The sequence below is a fragment of the Erithacus rubecula genome (genome assembly GCF_903797595.1).
Source record: "Erithacus rubecula genome assembly, chromosome: 3".
In the NCBI taxonomy this organism is placed as follows: Eukaryota; Metazoa; Chordata; class Aves; order Passeriformes; family Muscicapidae; genus Erithacus; species Erithacus rubecula.
Window position 1 is genome coordinate 67,721,137 of NC_136689.1, and position 26,099 is coordinate 67,747,235.

General features: G+C 40.8%; 1 protein-coding gene across 1 annotated transcript; it reads left to right on the plus strand.

Annotated features, from left to right (window-relative positions):
- Positions 1–310: 310 nt before the first annotated feature.
- On the plus strand, positions 311–25,239 carry WRNIP1 (WRN helicase interacting protein 1). The gene is given in 8 exon segments (XM_079301646.1): positions 311–455; positions 457–973; positions 9,674–9,865; positions 10,852–11,096; positions 17,707–17,936; positions 22,973–23,128; positions 23,929–24,008; positions 24,466–25,239. Coding segments are annotated over 8 exon segments (1,839 nt in total). The 5' UTR covers positions 311–312; the 3' UTR covers positions 24,742–25,239.
- The last annotated feature ends 860 nt before the right edge of the window (positions 25,240–26,099 follow it).

The window sequence follows — 26,099 nt, forward strand, 5'->3', positions numbered from 1 at the left end:
TACCTCCTGACACAGCTGACATTAGACTGACCTGAATTTTACAAGCTGGGAACTATTATGTCACAGTGTATAATTAAACCTAAACATATACTTTAAGAAAGAAAACAAGATGTAATGTGGAAAGAATTACCAATGGGTCAAGTTCGGGTCGTAAATTAGGACGCGAATGGTACCGCTAACTGTGCCCATCTTTGAAATACAACCTGCCCTGTATTCTTCATAATACAAGAGTTCAGTTTTGAATTTTTATATATTTTTAATAGTAGTTTACTGATGGTTTTTCCACAGAGAATGAAGTTTTCATACATTTCAATGAAAGACCAGGAGGACCCCCAAGCCCAGGGATTTCGGCGATGCCGCTCATTGCGGCCCCGAGGGGCGGCAGGGCCGGGGCGGGGAGCGGGCCCGGGCGGACTACAGCTCCCGAAGGGCTGCGGGCGGCCCCGCTTCCTGCCGGCCCGGGGAGCCCATGGAGCCGACGGAGGGCGCCGAGGAGGAGCGGCTGGTGCAGTGCCCCGTGTGCCTGCGGGAGCTGCCGGCCGCCGACATCAACGCGCACCTGGACCGCTGCTTGCAGGCCGGCGGCGCCCAGGCCGAGCCCCCCAGCAAGCGGCCGCGCCTCGCCGCCGCCCCGCCGGGCAGCCAGGCCGAGGGGCCGCCGGAGCAGGCCCGCCCGGCCGCCGGCTCCCCCGTGTTCTCCCTCTTCCACAAGGGCCGCGGCGGCGGGCAGAGCGGCGTGGGGCGGGACGAGGCCGCGGCTCAGCCGGGCCATGGATGCGCGGCCGCGCTCTGCGGGGAGAGCCTGGCGCACAAGCTGCAGGGCAAGCCCCTGGCCGAGCGGCTGCGGCCCGACACGCTCGGGGACTACGTGGGGCAGGAGCCGGTGCTGGGGGCGCAGACCCTGCTGCGGTCCCTGCTGGAATCCCACGAAATTCCCTCGCTCATCCTCTGGGGGCCGCCGGGCTGCGGGAAGGTGAGTGCGGGCGGCGGGCGCCCAGCCCCTGCTCACAGCCGGCGCTGCCGGCGCTGCAGAGCGGTGTCCGTAAAACTTGTTGATTTTCGGAGTCCTCTTGGCCCTTCTGTCTAATTGGTTTCTTTCGCAGTTTTCTTATGTTGGCTGGTGTCCAATAGTTTTCACATAAGATTGCGAAAAACACAACCTGCCTCATGAATAAAATAGAATTGGTCCACCCCCATCAGCCCCACTCCATGCAATTTGCACTTTGGTTACACTAGGCCTCTCTTGCTTTCAGATAATCCATGTTTTGTAAAAGCCCGTACCTAAAACACAAGCCTTGGTTTAGTTACTGCCTGAGAAGCTGAAAAGCAACACAGAATCTCTAAATATGTTTAGGAAACAAGGTGAGATACCAGCAGATTAATGCAGCACAGTTGGCAAGTGCTGCCTTTGCTTTAGCCTACGAATTCTTGCCCCCGAGAGAAGGCAGCACTGGTGTGGATGGGAGATAACCTTATGGCTAGGCACTCATCCACCTTCAACCACTTTTAGTCTGGTGGGTCTTTGCAGGGTATGACCACTACATCTTCATGTTCTGCCTCCTTTAACATGCCAGGGCCTTGCGTGAATCCCAAAAGACCCTCTAGCACAGAAGTGAGGGAAGGACCAAAGGAATGCATCAGGTACGGTTGAATGGTCTTTACGATCTCAGCTTAATTTTGTCCTGTTGTTCCACATATTTCACATGTGTGGGGTGGCAGGGCAAACAAAATACAATTTCCTCTGTCAGTCTGTGTTCACAGCATTTAGTTTCATGTATTATATATATATAATTTGGTGTGTTGGCTGTATGAGAGTATGTTTGAGAAATTGGGGATAGGGAAAGTAATTAATGCTTAGCAGAGACACTAAGGACAGAGCAGCAGCTTGGTCTTGTCAGCATACTTAATTGAAAATAAAGACTTGTAATGTGTGGTGTTTAAATAATAATACTAGTCAATCACAGTAAATAAGGAGCCAGTTGTTAGAATTAGATTAATACCATTAACAATGATCCAGCAGATTTTTTTAGCCTAGATAACATACACCTCAAAAGAACCAACTAGTGAACTTCAATAATTGCCACATCTTTAAAATAGCAAGTAATAGCAGAGAGCAAGAGCTCAGAATAGGTGGGGTAATGAAGGGCTGTTTCTGAAAACTGATTAAAGGGGAGGTGGATTGACTGGAGTAAGATGTCCAGAGAGAGAAGTGGAAGTCAGTTCTTTAATAAATAGAAATTCTCCTTGCTGAATGAGTAACACATTCAGGGCTTGCTTCTGTGGTTTTTTGTGGTCTCCTGCCTTTTGTTTCTTGTCTCTGGCAACAGCAAGTGCTTGCTCTTTCTTGAAGCTCTCTTTGCTCAGGAACAAAGGAAGCTGTACGAGTACAGTGGTAGCAAAGCAAAGGGTGCAGCACAGTCTCTGCAAACTGGCACTGGATTCAGTGGCCTTTGGGTTGTGATCCGATGAATGCACCTGGCTGTGACCATGGCAGTGCTTTTTCATGAGCTTGTGACAGCTTAACAGTTGCATTCCAGGTCTTCTTCAGGAACCTTCTGTGGTACTGAAATTGTCTTTGAGTAGTGGGTGGTCTGTTTTATGCCTCTAACATCTTATTTTCATTCTCATTTCCTATGACCCATCCTCCTCACCCATATGCTTTGTGCAGAATTGTATTTAGTAAGCTTGCTTGTCACAGAGTTTAAATTCTTTTGTCCTCATTTGTCTGACTTGAGTAATTTCTGTGCCTTTTGACCCATCTAAGAACAGTTCCACAATTTATCTGTTATATTTTTACTCACTGAGTATTTACTATTGGGTAACTCGTCTGCTTTCAAGGGTAGTGTTTTGAGCCTATGTGCTTTGAGCTGGCTCCTGATGAAACATCCATTATTGGCTGAACCAGGAATTCCTTCTGCAACAAGTTGAACTTTGCCCCTTCACTCACATCTATCAATATTTCTAGGGTGGTGCTAGAGTATAGTTTTATCTCATGCCCTCTTCCTCATAAATCATATTGTCTTTCTGAGTTAAATACCTGAATGTTCTATTGTTTTCTTGAATATGTCCTTAAAAAATTCCTCTCCTAACAGATTTAACGTGCAAGCAAAGTAGTCCACCTAAAGATGGAAAAGGAGATCTGTTCTTGCCTGCCTATCCCACTCACTTACTATTTGATTTGTATGTATATAATGTGTCTAAGAAAACATTTCATGAGAAAGCAACTTAGTGCTTGAAAACTTGAATGATCCTGTGGAGCAGAAGTAAGTATTCTCACTGCCTCAGGACCTGGTTGGACTGATCAGCAAAAACTTCTTCCATTAAATGCAGTCCTTTTCAGCAGGAAAAATACTAAGAAATAACTGCGTTATGTAGTTTCATATATAAAAAGGCCATATGCTAAGCTCTGCCCATCAAAGATCTAAAATAGCAGCATAATTAGATATGTTGGTCTAAATTCGGAAGTGCTGTGTAAGATGGTCATACATTTCTTAAACCTCTTCAGGCTCTTGCTACCCATGGAATCTGGTTATTGCAGCCCATCTATGCCTTCTTCCATTTCTACAGCCAAATGCCATGCTAACTGATACTTTTGAAAAGGGAAGAGCAGGACTAAGTAAAAAAAAAAAAACCTGAACATGGAATAGATTATCAGGGCAGATTTCAAATCAATTTCTGTATTATTTTTCAATCTGGACTTCTATGAAAAATAGTAGTTTGAAGACTTTTTCCAAGCAAGAAGAAAATAATCTTTCCTGTTTAAGTGCTGTAAATGCAATATTTCATATTGTAGGTCAAAAGTATTTTTGGGTAATTTTTATCATGAGAACAATGAAGTTAGGTACTGGAGTAAAAATATGTGTGTTATGTAGCTGCTTTGCCCAAGCCAATTTTGGCCTCAGCTGCATTTGAATATTCAAGGAAATGCACTCAAAATTGAAAAGACAAAATTGGGGTATTTCTGTTGTGGTCCTCTTTTCTTTTGAGTTTCCATCTGTACTGAGTCCTCTTACTTTAGGGGAACATGATCTTTGCACCTTGGGTCTGTCATCCTAATTTCTTGGGAAGCCAAGGTGGTCTAGGTGAAGAGACTGACTTTTTATTTGCACTTTTGTCAGTGTGAAGTGTTTAATAAAAAAGCTTATTTTCTTCTTTCAAGAAGCTCACCAGAGGCACTACCTCAAAGAGATGTTGTGGTTATTAACTTAGGAACAGTTAGCTTGTTCATCCTGACTATGCAAATTTTTAAAGGCCTGTATGAATCCGAGTGTAATGTGAGTAAGATGTACTGTGATTTATAGCAGCTTAATACAGGGATTTAGATTTTTGCATGTCTGCCATTGGGGCACCAATTTTAGTAAAGAGTTAGTGGGGGGACACAGCGTAATTTGAGCACCGAATAATTTTGCTGCCACAGATGAAGTTTAAGCCTTATAAATCTGAACATTCTGTATTTAAATACAGTAAACATTCCCTCTTATGTCTTCTGCTTAACAAGAAAAAAGTAGGTAGCAAGTGGCATGAATCCACTCCTTATAGAAGATAACACAAAGAACATTCATGCATGATATTTTAAGGTTCATGTCTGCACCCTAGTCATAAGATCAAATATTCAATGTTGATATGAGTGCAAAACATTAAAAACCCCATTTAGTGGTCTTTGAAGTTTCTGTCAAATCTTCTCTGACATTATATTTTCTTTCTAGAACTCTCTTGTATTTCTTTTCTGTTTTCATTCAATAAGTGACACACTGAAACACAGGACAGCAAGTTCAACACCTATTTTGTTACCCACATATTTATCACCCCTTCCAAGCTTTCTGTTTTGCTAATACAAGTGGTTACCTAACAGGCTGTTTGATTGTGTGCTTTATCTTCTCTTTGTCATACAACTTGGGGCCTGATTTGAACCATTAGAAGTAATGAGTTCTTCCAATTGATTAGCACGAAATTTTAAACTGGAAATGCATCATGTCTTTTACAGTACTGTAACCTGAAAGTTCAGGACAGCTCTGAAAAATGAATTTGTCTTTGCAGTTGCCTGGGAGCAAATGCAGTGTGCTTGGTTTTGGTTATGCCAATGTAAATCAGGAATAACCTGGAGTAGCTCTTTAGGAAGAGAGCACTGGAAAAGAAAATACGATTCTATCCATGAAACAGTTGGAATGTAAGTACACAAATCAGGATACAGCAAATGGAGATACAGCTCCATTTCAACAAACATTATGCAATGACCTTGCATCTGTTTATGCTTGGTTGGGCTTGGATTCTGGAAGTGCTGTAAAGCACATGCTGTGTCTCTTGTTCAGTGGCACTTACTCCTCCAGTAGTATCTCAGTGGGCTATTTGGGGTTTGAAGAACCAAACAAGGTGGGTAAGAATAGCATCTGCCCTTATATAAGTGCCAACTGCTGCTACTTTTGATTGTGTTTATCTGTATAGGCAGTGTCCCCAGGGCATATTCACCTGCTATGCTGCCAATTTCCTTTAGACACAGCCTGGCTTATCTGCTGTGACGCAGTGTGTACAGAGAACATCCACAGAGCTACATCCATAGAACTGGTGCCCTATGAGGCATCCAAGGATGCTGTTGGTGTTTCCCTCCAGGCAGTGAAACAGAGCACGGCCTTTCCTGATTGCTTGGCAGCCACAGTACGGCCGTGCTGCCAGCAAAGGGAGGGTTGAGGGTGAGGGGAGGCCACTGATGGCAACACCATGTAAACAGAGATTTGGAAATCCTGGCCAGAATAAATGAAGAGCAAAAAATAGCCAGAAAGTCATGGTCAAACATTAGCAAAGAAAATCAGAGTGCTAGTTCAGCACTCTGATAATGTAGCTTAGACCCTGTGAGTCTGTGGGTGTAACTAGCCTGCTGTGTTTTGCACTAGGCTTAACAGTCTCTTTTCATCCCTGCCACAAACATAATTCACACTGCACAATCTTTTTTTGGGGAAACCTACATGCCAACTAGATTATCTGTGCTCAGGAGTAATCCATGCTATGATGCACATGTGCCAGTCTGTGCCAGATCTGCTTTGGTCACCTAGATGTGGCTTAGCAGAGCCTACAGCTTCCAGACTTTCTGAGGTAACCATGTGTATTGGAAGGACCTTGGAAGGTTTCACAGTATTCTTGATATGATCTAACCCTATGTGCTAATCCCTTCCCAGTTTTTTTCCAATTCCACTTTCTGAAGTGAGCTAGGCAGTACCACTCTTCATTCCTGTAAGGAGCTTTGGTGAGCTAATGTGATGAGCATAGTTTAATAGCCTGGTATGGGGCTGCAAAAATCTGAAAGACCACCTTGCTTCTCTGCAGGTAATGTAGTCATTGAACATCAGCATCAGTAAGATTGGCTTAACTTGTACGAGCTTTCTACTGTTTTCTTCCAGCCATGGATGAGGTAGCATTGACTAGTGGCAGTGCAGGGAGGAGGGAAATAGTTCATACCTAAAGAGTGTTGCCCAGTCAAGGAAACTTCTGGGTATACAGAAAACTCTTGTCTCCTAATACAAACACCCAGCTTACCAAACAGCAAATCTGATTGACTTTTCTGCTCTGACAATGGGAGCTGTGGGGTATTCTCATTTGGGCTGAGTTTACACAAAGTAATAGGTACAGTATGGTGAAGGAGAGTTTCAGTAGTTAAGTGTTTGTTCTCTGTGTAATGCAAATAAGGGCTGAAGTTAAGTGTTATATTCATGAATGAATAATGGTTCAGAAATTTCTTGGTGAATATGTTTCTGTTTCAGAACAGCATTTTATGATGTCACTACTTTAGCTTGTCTAAAAAGGTAGGTCAGTAAGGTCTCACATTATTCAGCATAAAAGTTGAGATAACAGGTATGAGTTTGAATAGTTTGGCATCATAGTAGAAGAAACTACGAATGGTGTCTGGAAGGGGCAAGGATATTACACTGTGAGCTTTGTAAAGTGTAATTTTTAATGAAGTTAGCAAAAGGTTAGTTCTCAGGATCACTGGATCACTCTGATTCTTAATTTGTGGGAAACAATATTCCTGTTCCTGCCCATAAGGAAAAAAACATGAGCTAAATAAGAAACACTTGTATTATAAAAGAAGCACATTATCAACTTGTTTGGATTTCCTTTTTGTGCCTGGTATGCAGATTCTGATTCAGGGGTACTCGTAGTAAATTGCAACCTCAGTGTCACTATTTTAAAAGATTTGTTTTCCAGTGGAAGAATCAAACTTTGAAATTTATTTTAGATGATGAAGGACAATCAGTATGTTTTCTTCTGTCTTATTCAATATGAGATTTCTAGTTTTCTTCTTTTCCCTTAAATATATTGCCCCTGAGGGAAACTAGAAGTCTAGCATATGCAGTTACAGTTGTTATGTGCTAGCACCTTCATACTTAAGCTACTTTGCTTATGTGAATTCTCCACTAGATTATGTGTCCTTTTAAGTTGTAACCTGAAGTAACAAAGAGGGAGAAAACTGTAGCTTCTTACTGACTTTTGCTTGAGATGGTAGAACAAAAAACAGCATAAAAAACCTGAACTAATAGGAAGTCTTTCAGAGCACCAAGGAAAGCTTTACATCTGTATGATAGGCAGTTTGACTTGCTGAATGATTGATTGTGCAGAACAGAAGGAAGAGGCTGTGAACATGCCTGCCCTTGTCAAGCATTGCATTTGAAAGGCAATGTATGTTATTCTTATTGCAACCTTTGGTGACCCATAAGTTGGCAGAGAGGGAGAGGTATCTGCTGGCTGAGATCCATGCAGCAGATTTCACGTAGATTATTGGTCTAACAGTAGCTTTCAAACAAAACTCTTTGATTATTTTTTTTTTCTAAATTTAGAGTTAGAAATATGGACTCCTGTGCTTGTGTTTAAAGCAAAGTCTTTACTGGTTTTTTGTAAATAACAAAACTCTCTGAGTAACAGCCAGAGTACAAGGTGAACTACCAGTCCAGGTGGAGCTACAGGAAGAATAGTTACTTTATTTTTTTTCTTTGTCCTCTCACTACTGCCACTTTTTCATCCTCAAATTTGATGTATTGGGTGTATTTGATGTATTGATGTATAATCTCTGTGCTTTCAGAGATTTTTAAGGCATGGGTATATCCTCTGAAGTTACATTATGAATTAAGGCCCTTTTGTAAGGAAAAATGAATATTGGTTTTAATTTGGTAGCTCAGTTTCAAAGATAGTTAGTTTTCTTTTGATTTTGATGGGGCGGGGATAGAATTTGCTTATTTCTTTATTTTCTCAGATCTTCCTAATCTCCATAGGCTTTGCTGAAAACACTTTCCAGATGTCTTTCCAGTCTTGTCCTGTGCAGTGTTACCGCTTGGGGATGGGTGGATTGAGCTCCAAGAAACAAGAAAGGATTTGACATGGGGTGTGAGTCTTGAATCAGGACCTGAAATGACACCACTTCTGAAGGCAGTCAGGAAGCCCTTACTAAAACTAAAGCAAGAGTAAATAACAATACATCCTTCCCCTTATCCTCCCATTTTCTAACTTGGGCTGATTTCAGTTCCAGGGACAAGGAGATCCATTAAAGGGACTGAGCAGGGTACTGCAACACCATTGGTATCCAAGTGGTAGGTGCTTGTTTCTGCAGCCTCCCTGCAAGAGGATCAGGTTGACACCACCTGCTGCTTTAACCTCAGCACTTGGAATATCTTCTGAGGTGGTTTTGTGGGCACCTGTCCCACGCCTCATCTGCTGAGGTTCTCCTTTCTTTGGTCTCCTTTGGATCCTTCTCTTATAGAATAGTGAGTTTGATGGAAGAATCACCTGTTTTCTCTAGCAGTACTTCCAAATAGAGATGCACTGTCTTTGGGGCATACACTTGTGTTTACTAAGGGTTGTGAAGGAAAGTCTAAAAATTATGTCTGTGATATGTTCAAGTGTTGCAAATCTACCCAGGAGGTTGGTGGAGGTCGCTTCTGTGCTTTGGTAAGCTAAGTGAAATTACCTATAAGAAATTTGGATTTGAAGAGGTTGTTCATAAGGACAGAAAAACAACATAACTGCTTCCTAAAAACATCCAGTTTGTTCAGTCAGCTTTCCTGGACCAGCATTTGATTACTGTTGACTATTTAGATTTAAGAGTTACATTTTCTTAAGTATGCATGTAATTGTTTAACACTTAGGTTCTCATGCTTGTGTAGAAACTGTTGTCTGGTTAATTCCATTTTTATGTGTATTTGAAACATAAAAAGGTTTAGCTAATAACATTGTAGCATTTTATTTCTCACATGCAGTTGTGCTGCAAACTCTTAGGCAGGTGTCTTGGGATAGTCCAGTTCTTTATCCATTAACATACTCCACAAAATAACGGGGAATTGCAGTCAGCCTGTCTTCTGTGACAGAAATGTATTTGGCAGAGAGCACTTCTTCCGTGACAAAGGAGACAGCTGTCAGTGCTGTCCTTTTCATACTGAGGCTCACTGGGTCTGATACATAAAAGTGCAGGCATTAGAAATGCAGCAGAGGAATTGGCAGCTACCTCTGTGAGGAAGTTTTTAAATCTTCTGTGCCCTAGAATAACATGAGCTAAAATGCCTTAACTCTGTAAACAGTCAACACTGTCCCTATGTCCAAAATACCAAGTTTTGTTCTTTACATATTTCCTTTAAATTGCTACTTTCTGTGTCTGAAATGATTTTTACAAAGCTTTCTCCTATTGCTGTTTCAGACTACACTGGCACACATCATAGCCAACAGCAGCAAAAAGAATGGCATGAGGTTTGTGACACTGTCGGCCACAAGTGCCAAGACAAATGATGTTCGAGATGTCATCAGCCAAGCCCAGAATGAAAAAAGACTCTTCAAGAGAAAAACTATCCTCTTTATTGATGAGATCCATCGTTTCAATAAATCTCAGCAGGTATTGTACTACGCTGCTTTTTTAAAAGACCCTTTGTCAGCATTTCTCTAAAATCTCCCACTTTGCCTTAAGGTGATACCTTTCTCTGGGCTTTTGATTTCAATGCTAATACTTTTAGTAGATTAATTTGGGTGAAAAAAATTAAATTCTTTAGCTAATTTCCAACCAAAATTTTATTATCGTGATTTAAATATATAAATAAAAGGCTAAGTTATAGTTGACTTATGTTCCATTCTTTATATTATATTTTTATGAAATTTTATTTTTGCAAGGTCATGTTCATAATGTTTGCTGCACACATCTTCATTTCAGATCTCCATCTGGGGGCTTGCATTCTGGATTACCTTTACAAAGGTCTGGAATGTGAATATCCAAAGATGAATATTTTAATGCTGTGTGTGACAAGAAATAAGTCATGGCATGGTACTTCAGGATAACACTGCAGCCATCACTTGGGACTTTTTTTCTTTTTCTTTCCTAGGTGTAAGATTTTTTCCAGTTCCATGGAAAGCTTGAATTCTACACTACAGGTTGCAGTTTTTAAATTGAACTATTCTGTAATCTTCCTGTAGTTTTCTGACTACAGAATTAGGTAGGGAATTGTAGCCCTAGAGGTTGACTCAGCGCATATTTAGGAGTAGCCTCGTTGTTTGTTTTACTTGATAAGGCAATTTCATGATTTCCTGTGTTGCCATGCAGTATACCAAAATCACACAAACCCAAAATTTGCAGATTTCTTTACCCTATTTCTTTTCAGCTGGTAGGGTCATTCTCAGTGCAGTATTTGTTATTAAGGTGTTGGGTGCATGAAGTTAAATTATTTCCACATCTTTGCAGATGTACTGCCTTGTCAATGTGGTTATTTGTCATATCAACAGTGAACCCAAAGTCTCACAAGAAGCAAAAAAAATGTAGCCTACTCACATGGGATGTTTCAGGTTGTCATTGATAGAGATGAGCTTTTTCTGCTTCCCTCCCATGCTCAGGACACTTTCCTTCCTCACGTCGAGTGCGGGACGGTGACCCTGATAGGAGCGACCACAGAAAACCCTTCCTTCCAAGTCAACGCCGCTCTGCTGAGCCGGTGCCGGGTGATTGTCCTGGAGAAGCTCTCGGTTGAAGCGATGGAGGCGATTCTGATGAGGGCTGTCAGGTTCTTAGGGCTCCAGGTTTTGGGCCAGGGCGACCAGCACGGCACCCCTGCGACTGGCAGCAGCAGCAAGAGCTCGGAGTGAGTACTTTATGGGCTGCAGGGTGTTAACGTGCGCAGCCCGAGGAGCTGACTGCCTGCCAGGGAGAGAATGAAGCAGTTGGGGGGGTGGGAAGAGAAACCCTAGCCACCTCTGATAGTAAAGAAAAGAAGTGGCAGCATATGGCAGGGGCGGGGGTGACAGGAGAGAGAGAATTCAGAGCATTGGCTTCTCCATCCAAAACATAATCTCACCGTCTGGATTAGGAGAGAATTTTATACTTGGATCTGTAACTCCTGACTCACCCTCTCAGGATATTTAAATCTGTTCTGCTGCTGAGGATTTGCTGTGGAAGCCTGTAACTGGGTCTTTGTCATGTCCTAATGTGTGTTACTTCTTGCTACTGGTTATAAAAGCATCACATTACCATTAAGTGCTGGATGGGGTATCCTCTCTTAATTTAGAAGTGCCTGCCAGAAGTTTCTTGTTTTCTGAGAATTTTTTTTTAATACCGGGGAAGATGCTGCTCCTTCTATTGTTTAGTTGCAGGATAAGTCCTGTGTTGTGTTTTAGGATATCCTGTGACAAGAGGAGGCTGTTGTTGTGAGATGTTAATAGATTTTTTTAAGAGCGACCTTCTTTTTCTCTGCTCCTTGATGTCCAGACAGATAAATTCATATTAAACACTTTAAAAAGCTTTGGAAAAATCAACATCCAGATTTATCTACAAAAGTTGTTATCTGCCTTCTGAAACAGAAGGCTATCAAGTAAGAGTAATGCAAGGTACTGTGGTACTCACATGCAAGCTATTACACTTCCTTCGTATTGGTTCTTGGCTGCACTCCTAGTAATTTACAGTGCATTGACATGGAGGTGATTGACAGACTGTATGAAATAAATCAGTGGGAATCCACTTGAACCTTGTCACAGAATGTAAGTACAAGGAATTGCCTTGCTGAATGCTGAGGTCAGGACAGGTAAGAAAATGTATTCCCTTTTTTATTTTTAGGTTACCCTGCCTCATGGTTTACTCATTTGTAGCTTTTCTGTGTTGTAGTAATGTGAATTTTAGAAGAGAAGGCAGTACTGCATGTCAGCATTAATGTAACGGCACAGCTGTGGTTGTGACTACACCCTGACTGGGGTTCAGAGGCTTTCTTTTCTGTACAGGATTAAAGTACAAGGCATAGTTTCAGCTGCAGTTGTTTGGGTTTGGGTTTCGCTGCACTCTCCATGCCTGTAACCTTCTGATAGCTATGGATGATTTAAACAGCACGGTGCTTCATCAAACTGAAAGAAGTCTGGCAGGCACTAGCTAACCCAGTTTCAGAAATCTCTCCATGGGGAGAGAGGGCCACACTCCAAAGGCAGTCATGGGAGCCAAGCATTTAAAAATAAAAATGGGGTTTTGAATTGAGGAGGGTTTGTGTGTCAGGTCTTTCTTATCTTTCATGATGAAATCTGGTGCTGAGATGCAGTTCCTACATTCTGTTGCTGATAAGTTCAGATTTTTATAAGCCATCCTGTCCCTCACTGTGGTTATGGTTTGGATTCCGCATATTTCTGCTTCTTGCTTCAGTGTCCATACCATTTCTGCTTCTTTATTTCCTTTCCACTGCTCTGCAGGATCAGCTGTCTCAGCTTTTTACCCCCTTGCCTCTATGGAACAGAACTGTCATTAGATGCAGGCAGGTAACTGTTCATGCTGTCCTGAAGAATAAATTGAAATCACCAATTACAATTGATTTGGTTTTTAATGGTGCTCACCTTTATTCCAGAGTGAGAGAAGGAGCTGTAAGGCAGCACATCCCCAAACAGTGGGCTGTACCTGCTTTGAAAATGCTGCAGATATCTAGCCAGAAGACAAAAGAGAATGTACATGGAATTTTGGGTTTCATTTCCCATGTCTACCTTTGCCAGCTACAGCAGTGTAATATGAGGGACTGCATGTGCTGCTTGGCCTCAGTTAATCTGATGGTTTCAGTATCACATCACTTGTCTGACAGGATGGTTTACTTAAAAGAGATTTTGAAGTAGAGGGTGATTGTTTGTGGTCTCTCATGTTACCTTGAGGAATAAGGTGAAGGTGAATCTTCCTTACAGGCATCTTCACAGGCATCTTCCATGCTCAACAAGAATGCAGCCATCCCCGAGTGATTCAATGGACTTCACCATCTGCACTCCACATGGAAGGTGTCCTCTATCCAAATCTCTTTCTTTAGGTTTTCTCTGTGGATTTTTCATATCTAGCTGCTGCCATTGCTGCAGTTTTCTGATAACGTTAGATCATTTGGGTTCTCTTTCACTCCACCATGGCCTTTTCTTGCTTTAGAGCTGGAGCAACTAGCAGTGGATGTTACTTCTTGGATATCTTTCTATTTGTTGTGTCATCATGGCTCACAAAGGTTCTTTGACAGCTTTTATGTTAATTACTGTGTTTCTTTAGGATAATATGTGCTTTTTGTTATATTTTCATCAGCATTACTGCCGTCAAACTCTAAAGTCTTCAGTAAATCAGCCTGAAAGATAGAGAAACAGGAAAGGAAGAAACATACTCATGGATTAAGAAAATAAGTCAATGTTAAAGATGTTTTTTTATTGCAGCAACTGCTTGTGCTTTCTGCAATTTATGCTGTGTCAGTAATGGGACAAGCTGTTGCAGGTGTGCAGTGATACATTACCTTTACTGTGTCAGTGGTGGAAGAAACCAACTTCTTCTCTTGGCTTAGCTTTTTATTTTTGTCATTCAAGTGCTGCCCTCAGAATGGTATCTCTAATTGAAGTCAGACAGTAAACTGGATGGTTGATTAATGTGTTTGAAGCTAGATAGCACAGAAGGCACACAGCTGAGGGAAATGGAAGGAACCCCAGTTTCCTGTTGGCAAGCCCAGACATCATGCAGTTCAGCTCATTACTGGCTGTATTACAAGTTCTGGCGTGTTTTGAATTCACTGGTTCGTAACTCACAACACTGAAGGTGAAATTCCTTTGGATCTTCAGTGTTCAATACTTTCTTGAAAATTATTCCTTAATTGAAATACCCATTCAATTTATTTGCAGGAATTAGTTTCTGAGGTGAAAGGCAACTCTGGAAGACAATGCTGTAAGGCAGTGAGCAGTGTGTATCACACTGCAGTAGTTCAGTTGAAGAGCTGTGTTTGTCTCTAAAATCTGCCAAGGAGTTAATATAGTGAGGCTTATTGCGCTGAGAAAGTAACAAAGTACTGATTTACATGGGAAAGAAGCCCTGGGTGCTTTGTCTCATGTTTTGCTCAGTATTTTTTTTAATCTTTGATCATACAGGTTCTCCTTGCGTGGGCTTCCTTGTATTTACTCCCTGATACTATTTATGCTCTTTTGTCATTGGCTCAAATGCTCTGGTGCTGTGTGGGTTTAATGGGTAGTTAGTTCATCATGCATTTCATGCTGGCTCTTGGCACAACCTGTCTCAAGGGTATGGTGATAAAGAGGAACTGGAAGAAGGATTTATTATCCTGTAGTGGTAGTTTTCCATTCCTTGAGCTAGTGTATCACCTTCAGCCCAGTGAGTGATGGATCCCAGCACGTCCCTTTTGACTTGTTTATGTTTTTGTCTCCAAGTATCGTTGGTTACAAGGTAACATCCAGTGGATGTTCGGTGTTAATTTTGGAAGTTGAATAAAATATGGGGTTGCCCATCTGTGAGAGTATTAGAAGCTTGGAAAAAAGTCAGAAAGCATGGGAGTTATTCTGCCTTGTGGTTCTGATGGGTGCAGAAGTTGAGTAAAGTAGGAGAGAGTAGGGCACTTGGGCTTCTGAAGACAGCATGGGTTTAAAAATGTAAAACATAGCAAGTGGTTTTTGAAAGTCAAGGTATTGAAATAATTGCCTTCCTGATTTTGAAATTAGACTCCTGACTAGTGAAATTATTGCTCAGAAAAAAAAAAAATCTTAATTCAGTTATATTGAGTAGAACATTTTATTATTTTGAAATACTGAGTGTGTATGGAGCTGAGATTATGCAACAGGGAAGCAACATGTTATTTACAATCAGTGATTCTCATCAATGTGCTGTGCAAACAGCTTGTGTGTGGAAGTTTTCTCCATTGATTCTTGCTTTTTATCACATCCTGCATGTCATGCTGTTGTAGGCATGGACTGGATCAGCCAATACATAATACATTATTTGGACTGGAATTGCTGCTACCCTTATGTTACAACTGAAATTTCACCATGGAAATGGACAAGGCCATTGCCTGTAAGCAGAGTTTTTATACTTTCTTGTAAATATTTGTTTCACTTTCTGTAATGTAAATTGCTTATGTTGAGTCAACAGGGCAGTTAAAGTCCTATAGTGAAACAAGAGACAGGAATACAACTCAGTTTGAAATTAGCAGATGAATGGCAAAAGTGCTCTGAGGCCTCAGCCTTTTTTGGGAAAGACTGTACTTAGATTCTTCTGAGTTAGTGCCTGCCTTTTAGTGGTCTCAGTCTTTAGTGATCTCTACTTCCAGTCACTGCCTGCAGTTCTGTTATCAGTGTGAGGAGACCTCAAGCACAGGGTGTGCTCCACAAGCAGCAGACAAAAGAGCTTAGTCCTTGAAGGTAAAACCTTCTCTGAAATACACCCTACCGATGTGGGAGAAGTGTTTGCTTAGCATGTTGTATATCTGGGGTCATTTTTGTTGAAGGAGGTATTAGCAGCAGGATGTCTGTGTGTAGTACCTGCTGTTTTTTTAAAAAGAGCTTTTGCTTTCTGTGCTGGTTTTTTTAATTACTTATGAAAGATCTGGTGGCCATCTGTAGTGCTGAGAGGTGAACATTGCTTCCAGATTTTCAAGGAATTTGATGCTTGAGTTAATTGACTGAATAAGTGCCTGTGCAGTTGTATTATTCTGCTTCCTTTTTCAAAGATGATGTTTGAAACATCCTGTGTCACAGTGTCACTCTGTGTGTGTGTGTGTTAATTTGATTTTTCTAGATTCATCAAATACATGAGAAATAAGGACATGGAAAAAAGTCATGATTAGATGCTTGTGATGCATCTCTTTTTTGCCAGAGTGTGATTCCCTCTGTCTACTCTCTGCAGCGTGGGTTTTGCCCCTAGAGGACGTGTCAGCTTTCACTTGCAGTGTTGACTAAGATCTACTAGTTTTTCCTTTTTATGTGTGGCCATGAGATGGCTCAAATATTAACTGCTAAGATTTTCCTAGAACCTATTTTTCTTTTGTGTGGAAAGTAGGTTTGCAAGGAGGACGAGAAGGCAAGTGAGGAAAATCAGTGGACACATCTGTCTGGGAATCCTGACGCTGCCTTTTTGTGCACCCCTGGTGGTAATAGTAAGACATCTTTTGGTAAATGAAGTGCAGGGCTGTTGTGAAGCCTTAATTATTTGACACACAAGAGCTTCATAAGAAATAGCCTCTCACACCAAGCTCTAGGTGCTAATCCTTACTGATACCTGTCACTCTTGATTTACAGTTCAACTACTAGATGTGGATCAGTTAGGGCCATTCATGCCATGTTTTAACTCCATTAGCTGCTGTCTCCAAATCAGATCAGTTACACCCTCTGCCTGACAACTCCTTAGATGATACCCTGTCTACATAACTGAGGCTTGAGGGTTAAATCCTCAGCAGAGTGCCTGCGAAGCATGCAGAGGTGAGCTGGTTTGGATGTGCCCCAACAGTGAGGACTGAGGCCCAGCAGGTGAAAACCTAAAGACAAAACTTGAGAACTTTGTTCCTCTCATAGATTTTTCATGGACTCGCTAGGAAATCTCAGGAGATCCTGCTGCTGCATTTCTCCAGTTGTTCCCATCTTCTTAGAATCACTGAATATTCTGAGCTGGAAGGACGCACAAGAATATCAAGTCCACCTCTTAAGTGAATGGCCCATACAGGGATCGAACCCTTAATGCTATCAACACCATGCTTCAATAAACTGAGCAAATCTCAGTGACCAATTCACTTAGATTGTGATTTTATTGGAATTTGGCCTTTTTTGTGTTTTTATAGTTCTGGCACACTTAGATCAGTAGATGGCAAGAAGAGTGATAAACATGTATTGGGATGCAGCTTCTTTCTAGTAAGATTTTTTTTTGTACCCCAGTGACTAAGTTGTAAAAGTAGGATGCATGTGTTTCACATTGTAAACAATCTTTCCAGTTGTTTTTTGAAGAACAACTGATAGCACGTCTTGCTGTTGTTAGTGGTTAGTTCCAAACCTTATGCTAATTACTTTATAACTCACTGTATTCTCTCACCTGCATTTGGTTAGCTTCCTACCTTTTCAGTGTTCTTCCACCAAAGAATTTGAGGTGCTAGCAGTGAAATGCTGGTTGAGTAAAACTTTGTAAAATTCAGCTGGCTGTATCAAAATTGGGCTGTGGCGAAAACTTAGCTCTAGGTTTTGTTGAATTTAATGAAGTGAGGAAAAATTAGGGAGTTAAATAGATGAGAGCTCTTGCTCTACATTTTTCATGTGCAATTGTATTTAGCAGGCATTGGAGCAGGAGGAAGAGGGCTGGCCTCTGGCTCTGCAAGATGAATTAAGACAAATCTTCAAACCAGCTTTGTATCAAGAAACTTTGTAAAGAAAAGTCATCCGCAGCACAACAGGCAGGGAGAGGAGTGTGGTGGGGGCTAAGGGTGTGTGGTTATTCTGTTGCAGATTCCCAGTGTACATAGAGGAGAAAGCTCTGAACACACTGGCCTATCTTTGTGATGGGGATGCCAGGACTGGGCTGAATGGACTCCAGCTGGCAGTTCAGGCCAGAATAGCAGCAGGAAGGACCACTCCTTTGAACACTGCCAAAGGTGGGGCTGCAGATGGCATTCTGGTAACAGAAGAGCATGTAAAGGAGGGGCTCCAGCGATCTCACATCCTGTATGACCGAGCAGGTGAGTAACTGGTGCATTTCTAAAATGCGGTGTTCTCAAGATGTGATAACCTCTCTAATTTCTGTTTCTTCTATATTTTCCCTACCAGTTGCTCTACTGAAACAGTGGTTGTACTGGTTTGTCCTAAAAGTTACTTTTTCTCTACAGTGTAGTTCAGCTGGAAATTCCTTCTCAACAAGGAAGTACAGATTAGTTGAAGGGCCTATTTGCTGTCCTGAAAAGAGATGAATATTTGGTGAAATTAAATTCACCATTAAAACATGGTGAAGTTATATGTTATTTTAGGTTTTATTGTCTTCTGTGAGGGTTTCAGTATAAAGAGGCAGAAGAATTTGATGAGGACATTTTTCTTGAAGGATTGGATATCTTCCATTGCCCTTCTACTCCTTTGAAAGTCTTGGAAGTGCTCACATTCACAATAATATGTTATGTCAAAACCTGAGCAGTTCGCTTTATTTTTAGAGTTGCTTTTTAAGGTAATGAATTCTGTAGCTTGCTTAGGACAGGCCACATAAATCTCATTGCACTTAATGCTTCCTAGTGTGATAACCACTCTTGCTAAATTTGTGACTTGGCAATCTTAGGCATCATAGTAGTTTGCCACTAAACCAATTTGTGCTGGAGTGTTAAAAATCACTGAGTATCAGAGATTGGGTGAATCCCCTTGAATGCATATGCTAGTTCTTCAGCAGCACTTGAATGACTGTGCAGAATAGTATGAAATTATTGTGCCAAGAAGTATTTGAAGAACTGATTTATTTTCTTCTCTTTTTTCTTTTTTGGCCACTGTTTCTAATATGCTACATTAGCTGGCACTGTTCAAAACCTGTGATGAGAGGTTTCTTGAGGTTGGTTGTAATATTTGCCCTCTTGCAGCCTTCTTGCTACAAAGAAGTAATGATGATTCACTGATGTCAGGGAAAAGGCAGCTGGGCAGATACTGATCTAATGGCAGCTGAGAAGTCAAGGGTAGGCAGGGGAAGAGAGAAGAAAATTTTATGAGGTCTTTGGCAGGAAGAGGTCATGATTAGAAGGAAGCGGAAAATCTGAGCAGCTCACTGGTGTGAGTCTCTTGCACCGTGTAGGTCCCTTGTGTGTTTGCTGTCGCCTTGTGGCCACTGTCACACAGAACTCTGGGCTGTGTCCATTGCTCCCAGCCCACCTATGCCTTCTTACTCTGGTAGAGATGGCACAGAATGCCTCTTCATGAGGCTTGCATCAAATCTGGGTGCAGAAATCTTTGTTGTCATTTATTGTGGAGCTTTTTGGCCAGAGATTTTCAGTGGTGAGAGCAGGATTCTGGACTGTATAAATGCCAAAAAGCCTCATGCAAATATTGTCACAGTAGTAGGTTGCTTGAATACATGTCCTTACAGAATTTTCTCTCCTGTGGAATAGTCTGTGTTCACCACTGAATGCTCACTCCAGGTTGACCACCTTTGTCCATAGTAGAAATAGGTGTTTGTCCTTTTAAATACAAAGGACTTGCAGAAGTTGCTACTGCATAAACAAGTAATATTTTTTGGTAGTATATTTTAGCTAATACATTTTGAATCACAGCTGGTGGTGGGATCTACAGTCCTCTAAAATGAGATGCTTCAGTCTTTTAAAGTGGAGAGTCTAATCATGATAGCAGCAACATGCATTTGAGTGTTGCATGTTTATGTAGAAAGCACCAAATAATTCATTAGTGTTCAGAGTTGTGTAAATATGGACTTTTTATTTTAAATTATTTTTGTTACCTTCTGCAAAATTTCCCTAATACATGTAGTTGGGCATTGTCTTCTTCATTTTCATCAAGTAATCTAGGAAGGAAATAATTCATAATGCAGTTGTTAGGCTGTTGTTCTGATCTGTATGCAGACCTGTAAAGAAAAGGTCTTTGTGCAGATAGTTGATGCATTTTTTAGCTGGAATGACAATGAAACAACTTTATTTCACTGCCAGCAGCTGCCTCTAGTCCTTGCAGTGTTAGGGAAATAGAAACTATTCAGTCGTATTTCAGCTTTTAATTGCAGTTGTTAAAATTTTGATCCTTTTAGAAAATGATGTAGCAACCAAATTCATTAAAGTTTTCCTGCAGATTGCAGTGACTAGATCTTTTGAATGGAGTTGTATTGTTGCCCCTTCCTTTTACGTATTGTGTCACTCTGCTAACACTGATTTAATAAGATTAATGTCTTATGATGAATGTGTGGTGACATAATTTCATTATGATAAAGACTGGGAATGTATTATGCTGAAGTTAATTTGTTCTGCAATCTGGACACAGTTTTTCCTTTCCCTTCTCTGGAGGAGAAAAGAGAAGGTTGTCTCACTGTCTCAGGTTTGCTGTCAGGGCAGAGTTGAGAGCCATGTGGTCAGGGCTAAGTTGCTATTCCATACCATGCACATCATTGCTGGGATAGGGGAGTGGCTTATTTGGAGTTGAATTCCCAACTGGTTTTAAACTCACACCATAATGTTTTTTTCCAGCTCAGTTTTCTTCTGCTGGATCAGAATTAGAAGTCTTTTTATTCGTGCTGTTGCTCTAGTCTTACTTCCAAGGCTTTTTTCTGTCCTTTATCAATGAGCAGTTTGATGTTTACCTTTGGCTAAGATAGAAAATAATTTAACATGAGACTTATTTTAGTTTTGCCTGCTACCTTGTGAGTAGGAATTGTTTAAGAAGCTCAAATATTAACTGTGGTCGGTGAACAAGACCTTTCCCCTATCTTCTACCAATATGACTATAGATAAATTGGCATCTTAAACTAGCCTGAAAACTACTCATAAGTACATAAAGCAGTCTGTGGGTGTGTATCAACAAGCTTTATGCATCTATATATATCAGACACTAGAAAGCCCTCTCTTCCAGAAAGCCTCTTGTGCAGTGTCTTGTTTCAGAAGAGTATTTGCCTTTGTGGGAACTGCATAGAGAAAATGTACTTTGATTCCAAAAACTCTTCATAGTTTCAATTTCAAGAGGCGTCTGGGATACAGCAGAGACAGATAAACTGATGTCTGTGTGTCTCTCAACTGAATTGATGAGGCCCAAACTTGTATGTTAACTAACCAGCATGAGAAGGCTAATAAATAAATAAAAGTCTACTGAAAGCTCTAATTTTGTTTTAACTGCTTTTGGTATCTCAGGCTATCTATAAACTGTATTTTTAGACAGAAATGTAAGACCTCTCTCCACTGCACATCCCTATATTTTGTCTTTAATTGATAATGCAATGCTGATGTATAAGTATTGTTATTGTAGCTCTGTCACCAGCACTAACTTTGTAAGGAAGGAAATAAAAGGGGAAAACTAATTCCCTTCTCATCCTGAAGTCTGAAGTTCCCTGCAGGTACATATATCTAGACCAAACCTGTCTGCTGGATTCCTTCTGCCTCTCCAGCTGGTATCCCCACATATGACACTTTACAGTAGCCCAAGCAGCATATAAAAGTCTCCAACAGAAAAATCTGGTTGAGTGCAACCTCTGGAGATATTTAAAGGCCATGTTCCTTACTTTTAAGAGACCAAAAGACGCCTCTTGCAAGAGGATGATGCGAGTTCAGCTGCTTGGGTTTATTGCTCCTGACTCAAGTGCTACGATGGAGCACAGACGTGCTGTTTGTGTTGGCTCGAGTGAGAGCTACATGCCAGGGCTCTTTGTGTGGAGTCCTGGCAAAAATAGCTGTCTGACTGCCTGTGCTCGCCTGCAGAGTGTTGAATTCCCCACAGAATGACAATCCAGCAGGAGCAGAAATGGGGGGAATGGACCTGGGAGGTGGAGGTCTTGCTGGCTACAAAAGGAGCAACTGCAGTGGCATAGTGATTTTGGTTCTCAAACTCATTCAGGCAGACCTTTTATTTTTCAGGGCCTACGAGTGACTGGTGTGTTCTGATGTGGCCCTCAGGCTATAAATCCTTTTAGCCTTAGGAAGAAGAAGAATATTAACAGATGGCTGTGCGTGCAGCCAGTTGTCTCTAAAATACACACTTAGCTGTGAGCCAAGGAATGCCAGGCACTTGAAAAAATTAAAAAGACAGATAACATGGAAAGTTTAACAACTTGCAGCAAAATACTTTTACAATTTTGATTAAAAGATATGAATAAGAATCAAAACCAGTTGAACAGAGCAAAATTGTAAGCAGGAAGGGTCTTATTCATTGTTTGTAATACTGACTCCCTATTTTTAAATGTAGCCCTAGAAGATCTGTGTAATAGCTTTGTTTCTCCTTGGAGTCCAAATCTATTAATATATTGAACTTCAATATAAAAAAAGGTCCTTATAATTCTTTCAGTCTTCCCACATTTGATTTAGGAGTCTAGCATTTCAAGTGTTGCAGTGGTCCAGGTGTCCACAGTTGAATTCAGCATTTCTTAGGGGTTGTGCACTGCAATTATGTTTTTTCCAAATTGTATCCATTGATGTTCCATCATTGTATATCCATGGCATTTCTTTTTTTTCTCACCCCATACAGCACATCAAACTCTTGTTTTACTGCGCACTTTATTTTCAAGTTTTAGATTATGTGAAATGTCTTTTTTCTAAAATATCACTACTGTATAGCACTGGATTTCTCTGATTCTTTTGTTGTCTTGTCAGAGCTCTGCGTGTGTCCAAAAACAATGGTCACTTGTTTGTATGTACTTGTACTTTACTCTTTGGCAATTAGGAACTATTTATGTAGAGTTTTCTTCCTAACTGCTGAAAAAAACTGGGGTTATCTTTTTTTGGTTTTTGGGTTTTTTTAAGGGAAGGCCATTAGGTTACAAAACTTAAACTGTTTGCTCACCAGTGTTGAAAAAAACAACAGCTTGCTTTTCATCAGCAGTTGCTCTGTTTTGCTTATGTAGTTAAGGCATGATTCACATGGGAAACCATGAAGGCATTGAAAACATCAGTGAATGCTGTAACCACATACCCGGAAAGAGAACTTGAAAAAGCAGCTTATGTTTACTGACGTGATCTAGTAAAATGCATTCTGTTCCCTTAAATGCATTTCAGTTGATTTCCTCCTAACAGCTTTGTGTGTTGCTTCTCCCCATCCTAAACAGGAGAAGAACATTACAACTGCATCTCTGCCCTGCATAAGTCTATGAGAGGCTCTGATGCAAACGCCTCCCTTTACTGGCTTGCTCGAATGCTTGAGGGCGGTGAGGATCCACTCTATGTGGCAAGGAGGCTGGTGAGGTTTGCAAGTGAAGATATAGGTCAGTATTTGCAGTATTTCACATTGGAATAGCACATTGAATGAAGATCTGCTAGGCTTCTCTGGTTTCTAAAAGCTGGGTTTTGAAAACCAACCCTAAAACATTACATGCAAAATAGGTACAAAATACTGAAATATTCCACGTGTTCCAACAAAAACTTTGTATATGCAGGCAGTCACCTGCATGAGGTGTCATTGTGATAATTACCTATTTCAGGATAGACAAATGCTGTTGAGGTCAAGGTTTTTAAACTCTGCTGGTTGTAGATCACCAGTGAACCCATGCCACAGAGAGTGTATATTTCGGGGATGTCTGATTTTCTAATGAGTCTGGTACATGAATGCCTACCCTGATCTGCAAACCTCAGGTTTGGTAGCTGGCTCCATAGCTGTAAGGCATCTTAATTTACTTACCCAAAGTTGCAGATCCAGCAACTCTTTTAGTACATTTGTGATGAGTGACTAGTTAGGAGGTCTGGGGAAGCTATGTCTATATAGCAATACTTCCCTATTTATTTGTTAATTTTAGGTAGCATGAGAATCATTCGTGGTCAGCTACTGCTCAGGCTGCCACTGTGTGGCAGCAGATACGGTCTGTAAATCATACCCACAGCTTAGACTTTTTTTTCCTTTTTCCCCCCTTGGGGGCAGAGGAAAGCTTGTGGAAGGTAGCTCTGAAATGTGCATGGATACCTTACAGCAAAAGAAAAAAATAGAATTTAAAAAAAAAAAAAAAAAAAAAAGATGTAAAGTTAAAGAAGAAAAGACATTAGCCTGCTTTTATCTGATCCCTTTCTGTAGGACTGGCAGATCCCCTGGCTTTAACTCAAGCAGTTGCTGCTTATCAAGGCTGTCACTTCATTGGAATGCCCGAATGTGAGGTAAAGGCTTCATTAATTCACTGATTTGGAAGTTCTGCAATTTGTTAAACCTATCTGTAACTATAAAAAGAAACAGATTACAAAGACAGGGCAGACTTAGTAACTTGTTCATTCTACATGCCCCTTCTTTGACAAGAGAAGATTGTAGCTCTTAAAATAGATGGTGTAGTTTAAAATAAATGTCACTGCATATTTATTGTTAAAATGTGATACGTGAACGTATGTAATTTTTCTCTGGTTTTTTTTTTTTCTGTGATAGATGAAGTAGCTATTATTTTCTAGTAGTGAAAACCATGGAGCTATGGTGTTGCTAAATAATAGTATTCATATTACAGCAGCAAGCAGAGGTCAGTTTAAAAACAATCCCTGCCATGCTGGACAAACAGCCAGAATAGCAGACCTTTTCCCAAAGAGCTTAAGAGAAGTCATTTAACATTTTCCCTCTGCTTGTTTGCAGGTGATTCTAGCACAGTGTGTAGTGTACTTTGCCAGAGCCCCAAAGTCTATAGAGGTGTACAGGGCATATGGCAAGGTCAAGGAATGCCTGAGGACACACACAGGACCCCTGCCCCCTGTTCCTCTGCACCTGAGAAATGCCCCAACAAGGCTCATGAAGAACTTGGGCTATGGAAAAGGCTACAAATACAACCCCATGTACAAGAAACCTGTGGAGCAGGACTATCTACCAGAAGAGTTGAAAGGAAGAGACTTCTTCAAGGAACGAGAAATGTGATTGATGTGCTCAGAACAGGTTTTGATTTTATCACTCATACATTTGTACTGGGATAAAAATTTCCCTTACAGTGTCAGCCACCTGTTACCATGGTTGAAAGGATTAAGCCACCAAGCCTTTTATCCTTTTTTATCCTTCTGCTTTTATTGCTGTTGATCAGAAGGTATTTTGTAAAGAATTGCTGTTAGGCAGTGTAGAAATGCAAAAATGAGCTTTATCCATATAGTGCTGTCACTGGTTTAAAAGAAACAAAACAAACCCAAGAGACTTGTATTTCTCGCTCTTGCTGTGAGACAAGAAATATTATTGTGCTGCCTTCTAAAATCAGTGTCTATTTCAGATTTTGAGAACATTACGCTCCAGAAAAATAGTAAATTGTACCCCCTCTGCTAAAGTGCTGTACAAAATATAATTTCAGAGTAATTTTTGCTCTTAGGATGTTTCAGAGACCAATTTTGTACAACAGTCATTAAACCAATAAAGCTGTTAAAAATAGTGTCTATGCATTTGTTTTAATACTCCTATAACAGCAGTGTTGTTTTGATGTCTCTTTAATTTTATTATCCCTACTTTCCAGAGCAAGTTTAATTCATTTTGTAAGTAGAGTAATCATGAAAGTGGCCACCGGAGTGCTACCGAGCTCTTTGCACCTCTCTCCAGCTGTGATGTGACCCAGCCACCTGTGAGTCAGCAGTCTGGAACACACCAGTTACAGGTGGGTATTTCTTGATAGCAGAGTTATTTGGTGCTGTGTGGGGCTTAGATCACATGGGTTGCCACAGCTGTGCATCTGGAGTTCATTCAGAGCAACTTTCACAAGCCAGGAGGTGTGTGGGCTGAGGATGCAGTGCCAAGTCCAGAAGCCAACTTTATTCTGCTTATTGCTCTTAATTCACAAGACAGATTGCTGACCCTTGGCCTTGATCAAAAGTTTTGAATATACAGCCTCCAAAATTTTGTGATTTGTATTGGAGATTAATTTTGTTGTGAGACTCCTTTCATACATGATGTAGGGCTCAAGCCAAAGATGATGGTGTAACTGAAATATTTCAGAAATTGAACCTTTTGCATAATTGTGTACTGTTACAGGGTTTGAGTAATATCTTTTAAACATTTCTGTGTTCTCCTACCTCAAATAAGTAGTTTTTGAATGCTTTGAGCGAAGTGTTCTAAAGGCAAGCAAGTATTTAAACAAGCTTCATTTACATACATTTGCATGCTTTTCTTTTTAACACAATTCACTTCTTTGTTATTGATTGGTTGGAACGTTATTGTTGCATGAATTAAGGGAGTAATTAATTAGTTAGTATTTTTATCTCGATGATCCTCTGAAATGCCATTGGAGGAATAAAGCAAGG